Source organism: Aythya fuligula, chromosome Z, assembly GCF_009819795.1.
Source record: "Aythya fuligula isolate bAytFul2 chromosome Z, bAytFul2.pri, whole genome shotgun sequence".
NCBI lineage: Eukaryota > Metazoa > Chordata > Aves > Anseriformes > Anatidae > Aythya > Aythya fuligula.
In genome coordinates, this window is record NC_045593.1 from 37019557 (window position 1) to 37027964 (window position 8408).

Genomic DNA, 8408 nt, shown 5'->3' on the forward strand with positions numbered 1-8408 from the left:
CATATTCAGCCGACTGTCCACCATCACTCCCAGGTCCTTCTCTGCCTGGCAGCTCTCCAACCATTCCTCTCCCAGCCTATAGCTCTGCTTGGGGTCATTGCGCCCCAGGTGTAGGACCCGGCACTTGGCCTTGTTGAACTTCATGCAGTTGACCTCAGCCCATCGGTGCAGCCTATCCAGATCCTCCTGCAGAGCTTTCCTACCCTCGAGCAGATTGACACACGCACCTAGCTTGGTGTTGTCTGCAAACTTACTGAGGGTGCACTGGATCCCCTCCTCCATACTATGATGTTAGAAGACCCCCACAGCAGCTGGCCTTGCAGAGTTTTAGTGCAGATCCTACTGTGGCAAAGCTGTCAAGTGCACGCAGACAGCGTTCTGTATCTCATTAACCTCTGAGCTGTTGATGGCCTAAATAACAATGCCTCTGCTTCTGCATTACAAGAATTGAATTTCCTGGCTCTGACAGGGCTATGCGTTCTCAAGGACAGTTTGACAAAGACAGCCAGCATCCCACCACCTTTTTTCAGCCAGTAACACAACTTTGGCACCAGCTGCTCTGGTTTGGAAGACCAAGAAGTAAGTGACCCTTCCAACATGGCCTCCATAAAAAAAAACACACACTGTAATTATGAGCTTGGTTTTTATGTAAAATGCTAAAATCTAGATACTTCACTTTATGAAACTAGCCAACATTCTTATTTAACTTGTGCTTTAAATACTATTGTTAACCCAATTTACTTTGCACTTTCTACTTACATTTTTCCAATTACAAATGAATTATAGTCCATACAATTCTTCCACCTGAGCAGTCAAGCTGTCATAGAAGTTTGACTGGCAGCTGGGATTCACTGCTTTGTGCAATTTTCTTCGTCTGAGACTTCAGCCACATGCACCTGTTTCATTGCAAATTTTACCCTCATCCAAGATCAGCAACTCCCATTTCACAGAGTTCAGATTCCACATTCAAGATATTCAAAAATTGTTTCCAGTCAGGTGAAGTCCTAGCTTAAATATCCTCGCTACGCACACAAGAAAATTAAAGTTTCTTAACTTCTGTATTGGCAATAGAAGCACAAACTTATCTGAACAAAGAACTGGGGTGGATCCTGATTACTATTTTAAGAGCACCTAAGAATCTATTTAGACACAGCTTAATCCATCGCCAATACTTTATATATTCCTAAATCATAGAATTCCCACCAGCCTAATAAATCTCCACAAAACGGGTTCTAAATACATGCAAGTTATTAGCATTTATCCTTGAGTGAAACTGCTACAGCAAACATTTTAGTAGACCGCTTACTCATTCTCTGTATTCAGTATTAACTTCAAAAGCACAATGGCAAAATACTTGCACTTAACTCTATGAATCCCCAAGACTTTAGATTTTTACCATCACATGCTCAGTACCAAGCCAAGTGTGTTCCTTCCTCATCTGGAAACACTGTCCTGTACTTAAGACCGAAAAAATATTAAACCACTACATAACCACAATACAAGATTTTGCTGTTGCAGGTAAATTCTGCTTCTAAGAATCAGGATGTATGTACAGTTACTACAAACTGGAACTTCTCACAAAAAGCATGAACATGCATTGCAAGTTCTCAAGAGAACAGATTCAAGACCAAGGATTGTGGATCCATTTAGGTCTGGGTGATGCAGTTAGTCTGGGCTGCTCTTCCTTCTAAGATAAAGCTGGGAACAACACGCACATGACTCTCAGTTAAATTCAACCACAAAAAGGGTTTATTTTACTTTCACATACATCTTTACTTCTGACTTGACTCAGACTTAGATGTAGAAGCTCTCAATGAAGAAAGCCGGCGCCTCTTAGCAATCTGCTCCTGGCGCTTTTCCTTGGCCTCCTGAAAAGCAAAACAGCATGAAATGAGCAATCTTGTGTCAGATGCTATCAAGCTCTTAGTCCTTCACTCATTAAAGCAGAATCCAGCTTCCCTTCTTCCCAGACCAAAGAAATGCTACCAGTACCCAAACCCACAGAGACACACATCTCTGACCAATCCAGATCATCAGTGTCCAAAACTGCAGTGAAAAAAATACTGATGCAAGCTCAGAACATACAGAAGTTCTGTCTACATTCCATTACAGTCCACGAGTCTCAAAACATTGGAGTACCATGCTGAACATTGTAACAGTATTGCTTCTGCAGTCACTGCTGCTTTAGGTTCAAGACAACTTCTTGCCAAGTTACCTTCCAGTTACCTTCCATCCAGGCCAGCTACTGGATGCAATTCCTCTACACCATCATTCACACGCTCGCACACCCTAGTTAACCTAGAATTAAACTAAAATTGCTACCACAAAAATGTTATCATTGTCACAGGCTGTAACTGTCCATTACTTTCTTCAAAATCAGCTCTCACAAACAGACCAGACCTATTAATTCAACTCTTCCAGGACTGGCAAAAATGAACGCTCACATTCAGGTATTGCTAGTCAGAATCAACTAACTACAGTACCATTTTAGGTGTACAGTCAGGTTTATCAAATCCCTTTGTTTCTAGAGTGCAAGATACTCTGAACAGCCATGTTACGAGGGGTGCACGTACCTTCATCCTCTTTGCCAAGAGCTTGGCGTATTCTGCTGCTTCCTCCTTGTTCTTCTGAGTGCGCTGCTTCTTCAGCGCAATACGTCTGCGCTTATGTTGCAGAACTCGGGGAGTCACCAGTCGCTGGATCTTAGGAGCCTTGGTCCTGGGTTTCTTGCCTAGAATAGACTTATGAGTCAGTAGAATCACAGAATGGCCCAGGTTGGAACCCAAAGATCATCCAGTTGGACGGAACCCCAAAGCCCACCCAGTTCCACCCCCCTGCAGGGACACCTCCCACCAGACCAGGCTGCCCAAAGCCCCATCCAGCCTGGCCTTGAGCACCTCACCTCCAGGAATGGGGCATCCACAGCTGCTCTGGGCAGCCTGTGCCAGTGCCTCACCACCCTCACAATGAAGAATTTACTCCTACCATCTAGCCTACATCTCCCCTCTCTTTTAGTTCAAAACCATTACCCCATATGTCTGAAAAAAAAATAAAAATAGTATTTACTCATCCTTTTTATATTCCCCCTTTAAATATTGAAAGGCCACACTGAGGTCTTTCAGTAGAAAGGCAGAAATGACAAAATTTCTTCCAAAGAGACCTTAAGCCTCCTCCCCTAACTACTTTGAAAGAGAACATCACCATAACAGCAAGCGGAACTTAACTTAGCATACTACATACTTAAACAGGGTTCAGCAGGAACAGGTTTTTCAAGAAGTGATTCAGTTACTGTCAGACATTAAAACTGTGTTTTGTTAATGCTACACAACTGCAATGCATTTTTAACTCCCTCCAGTTCTGTGAAAATTCCTTGCTTCTCAGCAAGTCTGTCTTAAATCATTTCCCATAGTCCTAAAATATTTAATGAATGTGGAAAGCCATCACTTAGCTTTCAGACCAAGCTACTGCATTTTCAGATTTAAAAAGCTCTTCAGAGTTCTACGTAGACTTTCAAGTTTCATCCCCAGAAAACAAATCCACAACTCCGTAACAATCAAACAGGAATGCAAACATCTGTATAATTTCACTACTCAAGTGACAAGCAACTGTCTGCACCAGTTGACCAGGACTGCGTTCTTTAGCAGACAGTATGGTTCCTATGATGGAAAAAAATTCGCTTCGCAGCCTTTTACCCAGTAACTTCACTTAGTGCCTGCACTTCACCGCAGTCTTTCTTTCTAAAAATCCTCACCATTCATGTTTTGATCAAATGCAACAGCACCAGACATTAAACACTGCAAGAAGAGACAGATAGACAGCAGAACACTGACCTCCCAAGAACAGCTCGTTTTGCAGGCTGTCATAAAAGCATGGGGGAAAAGTGTTACCAATACCTGCTCTATATTTTGTTTTCTATGTCCACCTGATATGAATCTTTCAGTCTGGAGAACAGGAGGCTCAGGGGAGACCTCATTCCTCCCTACAACTACCTGAAAGGAAGTCAAGGGTTCAGCTTCTTCGCACAAGTAACTAGTGATAGGACTAGAGGGAATGGCCTCAAGTTGTGCCAGAGGAGGTTCAGGTTGGAAATGAGGAGACATTTCTTCTCAGAAGGAGCTGTTAGGCATTGGAACAGGTTGACCAGAGAGGTGGTGGCATCACTGTCCCTGGGGGTGTTCAAGGAAAGGCTGGACGTGGAGCTTAGGGGCATGGTTTAGCGGGTGATACTGGTGGTAGGGGGATAGTTGGACCAGGTGATCTTGGAGGTCTTTTCCAACCTTGATGGTCCTATGAATCTACGAAACATTTCAAAAACATTCTATCATTCTATCCCTGATTTATCCTCACTCTATTAAAATTATTTTTCAAATTTTCTTAGAACCACCAATAACATCAGAGTATATAAAATATTTAAAAATAAATCGTGCCAAGAGATTGAGAGTGAAATGGAGGATGGAAAAGTGGAAAACACATTAATGTCAACTTCTCATCCACAAATGCAGAAAACTTGACACCTCTCTGCTGAAAAGTACCTGAAAGCAAGGCAAAAGTTAGGAAGTCTCAGTTCTTACCCTCCTTGTTCAGAGGTTTCCTCACAACATACTGGCGGACATCATCCTCCTTAGAGAGATTGAACAGCTTGCGGATTCTGCTAGCCCTCTTGGGACCAAGACGACGAGGCACAGTTGTGTCTGTCAGCCCAGGAATATCCTTTTCACCTTTGAGAGAATGAGTTTAAACATGGTAAAAAATCCTGCATCTATTAACCACCTGTTCAATTCATCAACAGTCCTGAATTTAAAATACATAAAAAACAAATACTAGGTAATCCTTGGGGTACACCTGCCAGTATCGACAACCCTGACTACGCTTTGATGATTTAATGCAATGGTACCACTGGCAGCAATGAAAACATTTCAGAAACCAGTGACCAGTTTTCAAGTTACAATATAACACTCAAGAGGGATTTCAAGATACATTTTCACTCTAAGACTGTGAGGTTCCCATTCTGCAGAACTCTGGCAAACAGGCTCTTCCCTGGTGCCTATTTCTACATTTTGACTGCTTCACCCAGGCTCTTACCCTTTTTCACAATGACCAAGTTCAGAACGCTCAAGTTGGCATCAACAATGCAGCCCCGGACAGATTTGCGTTTTCTTTCTCCAGTTCTCCTGGGGCGGTAGCAGGAGTGGCCCTTGCTGAGCAGAAGGCGGACACGTCCATGAGTGAGGACACCTTGCTTCATGGGGAAGCCTTGCTTGTCATTGCCACCGCTGATTCGGACAACATAGCCCTGAGAAAACAGAAACACACATTTTAGTTGCTCGTATCTCTATTACTCCCAGACATGGAGAGATCACAACACACTGTCTGGAACAGCTGCTGTGCCAGTGGTTCAGAAGTCACTACTACTGCAGACATGAAGAGCTTCTTGAAGCAACACCACGCCAACAGTTCAAGATTTTTGTTTAACACAGACATGAAACACAGCACGCAAAGATATGATCTACATTTACTCTACTTCTCTTAAAAACGCGTACCCAAAAATAAAATTCTTAACCATTACAAATTTTGTGCATGATCCATCAAACTAAATGGTATCCATCCTTGTATTTTCTTCTCCTTAACGTTAAGCCTAACCAAAGCCTATAACATCACGAACCAGAAATATGCATTCAACATAAAAGTCTGGGTTATTAATACACATGTAAAATGAGAAAAACAGCTTTTATTTTCTTTTCTGAGGAGACAGCACCAGCAGAAATTAACTTATTAAGAAGAATGCATTCAGTATGTACTTTAAGAGAAGCTTTCAAACCAGCACCATGCAAATACCCTAAAATGCTACAGCTACACCCTGGAAATGGCTTTGTACCTTAAGCAGCTTGGCTGTGGCTGGCACGCCCTTCGGATCCTTACCTTCCACTCCTCACCAAGAGAATCAGCCGCGACCTCGGTGGCCATCCGCTTCTCATAGAACGTCCTCAGCTTGCGCTCATCGTCCACTTCGATCAGCTTCTGGCAGCCGGTGGCTGGGAAGGAGATGTTGAGCTAACCGGACAAACAGCGAGCGCCGGTCAGCTTCAAGCCCTCACAACGCGCGTTGCACAGAAGCTCAGCCCTTCACACAAGCTCCCCCCCCCCCCCGGCTCCCTGCCGGCCCCCAGCCGCAGGCCCAGCCGCCAGCCTGCCCCCATGGCGGCGGCCGTCCCCATGGCGGCCCTGCCGGGGATCCGCCGCCATCCGGCCCCCCGCAGCCCCCCGCAGCGCCCCGCGCCCCCCCGGGGGGTGCCCGCGCCCCGCCAGCAGGCGCAGGGCCCGTTTGCGGCGCGGACCCCGCGCGGGCCCGCCCGCCCCCGCCGCGCGGCCTTGCCTTCATCCTGCCCTCGCCGCGACGCCGACAGAAAAGGCCGCACTTCCGCCCGCCGCCCGCACATAACCCGCCAAGCCTCGCGAGAGCGCCCCGCGCCGTGGCGGGGAGCCAATGGCGAGCGGCGGTTTGCCCGCAAGGGGGCGGGGCAAAGAGGAGCTGGCAGCGGAGGAGGCGGCTTCCGGCCCTGCCTGTCCCTCTTGGCGGACCCGCGCTCGGTGGTACTGGGCCGGGGCCAATATGGGCGACAGAAAAGTCTCCCGTTGCCAGCCTGAGCCTGCCCTGGCCCAGCCCGAGGCCATTCCCCAGTCCTTACCACCAGTTACCTGCCAGGAGAGGCCGGCCCCCAGCTCCCCTCACACGCTGTGCGAGTGTGCTAATAAATGGCCAGAGGAAAACCCTGCCTGTGTCTGTGTCGTAGGATTATGTGGGGGGGGGTTCGGGGTTAAATTTTGCGCGAACTTGCTCAAAAGCTCTGCGCTGACTCTTTAGTATGGCTGTTCCCTCCAGTTTTACTTGAAGAAAGAAAAATGCCTCTTTCACTTAAAGACAAACAATGGAGTCGTAGAGACTCCAGGCTAAACAACTGTCCTGGTTTCAGTTAGGACAGAGTTAATTTTCCTCCTAGTAGGATGCTACGTTTGGATTAGGATGAGAAGAGTGCTGATAACACCCCGATGTTTTAATTGTTGCAGAGCAGTGGTTACACCAAGCCAAGGATGTTTCAGCTCCTTGCTCTGTCCTGCCAGTGTGCAGGCTGGGAGTGCAGCACGAGCTGGGAGGGGACAGACCCAGCACAGCTGACCCAAACTGGCCAAAGGGGTATTCCATACCATCTGGGGTCATGCTGAACAATACACAGGGGTGGCTAGCCGGGGTGGGAGGGCCAGCTGCTCAGGGATAGGCTGGGCATCAGTCAATGGGTGGTGAGCAATTGCATTGTGCATCACTTGTTTGTACGCATTATTATTCTTAGTACTATCATCACTATTATTATTATTTTCCTGTCTTATTAAACTGTCTTTATCTCAACTCACAGGCTTCACTTTCCCATTTCTCTCCCCCATCCCAGAGAAGGAGGGTGAGTGAACGGCTGTGTGGTGTTGAGCTGCCGGCCGGGTTAAACCACCACAACATCCATGCTAGAACTGAACGTGGCAACAGTTGACATTGTTGAAGCACAAAGTGGCACTACTGTTTGCACTTGTGTTGTTTCACAGCTCCGGAGGAGAAGAGCAGGTGTTTCTGTGTTTCTACAAATCAAGTAGCTTCCAATCAGGTAAACTTTCCTCGAATGACAACCTTGCAGAACTCTTGGTAAATGTTGCCCTGGTTCCGGGAGCTCTTGCATGGTGAAACTCCGGGCTTTCGATGGCAGCAGCTGGTAGCAGAAGCTTGATTGATCTCTTCTGCTGTTATGTCCAAAACTGCTGGGTGAACAGGGGGACGGACAGACAGCTGGCTGGAAGCGTGCCTCCATCAGCCACCTCTGTGTGTGTGTGTGTATGAGGTGTCTCACCTCCTGTGTAAGGAAAGAAGGCAGGTTACCTGGAAGTGACCTTTCTCAAGAAGGCAATTAGTGAAGTAAAAATATAATCTGAGCTTTTATATCTAAGCCTTTATGTTTCACGGAGGATGAAATGCGCACCCAGCTGGCTGCCTCTCCAGTACACCTGTCTGTAGACCGTGTAAAAGTCAGTACCTGTGCAGAGTGAACACAGCACAGGGGAAGACGAGGAGCTGCCAGCTGCTTTGGAACCCATTTTCAGTGCAGACGAAGGAAGGAGGGGTGAGGGCAGGCAGGAAGGCGGCCGGGCGGGCTGCACAGAGGAGCCGGCTGCGGGGGCAGGCAGCACGGCCCCGGCCAAGCCTCACGCAAGCCCGGGGCGCCGCCGGCCCCAAAAGGCCGCGGGGCGAGAGGAGAAGGAGGAGGAGGCGGCGATAAAGCAGGAGGGGGCGGCGATAGAGCAGCAGGAGGAGGCGATAAAGCAGCAGCAGCAGCAGGAGGAGGAAGAGCAGCAGCAGCCGCCTCGCCGTG

The 8408-nt window shown here is 47.5% G+C and overlaps 1 protein-coding gene across 1 annotated transcript; it reads right to left on the reverse strand.

The window, feature by feature from the left end:
• Positions 1 to 1726: 1726 nt before the first annotated feature.
• On the reverse strand, positions 1727 to 6417 carry RPS6 (ribosomal protein S6). The gene is made up of 6 exons (XM_032206381.1): positions 6374 to 6417; positions 5920 to 6051; positions 5083 to 5293; positions 4572 to 4718; positions 2574 to 2731; positions 1727 to 1868 (listed from the first exon to the last, which is right to left on the reverse strand). Exons 1-6 carry the CDS (start codon positions 6377 to 6379, stop codon positions 1773 to 1775), a joined length of 750 nt encoding a protein of 249 aa, XP_032062272.1. The 5' UTR covers positions 6380 to 6417; the 3' UTR covers positions 1727 to 1772.
• Between the last annotated feature and the right edge of the window lie 1991 nt (positions 6418 to 8408).

Coding starts and splice junctions, on each gene's coding strand:
- RPS6 (XM_032206381.1), bottom strand. Junction 4,719..5,082: donor CTTGGTCATTGTGAAAAAGG/GTAAGAGCCTGG, acceptor ATTCTCTCAAAG/GTGAAAAGGATATTCCTGGG. Junction 2,732..4,571: donor GAAACCTCTGAACAAGGAGG/GTAAGAACTGAG, acceptor AGTCTATTCTAG/GCAAGAAACCCAGGACCAAG.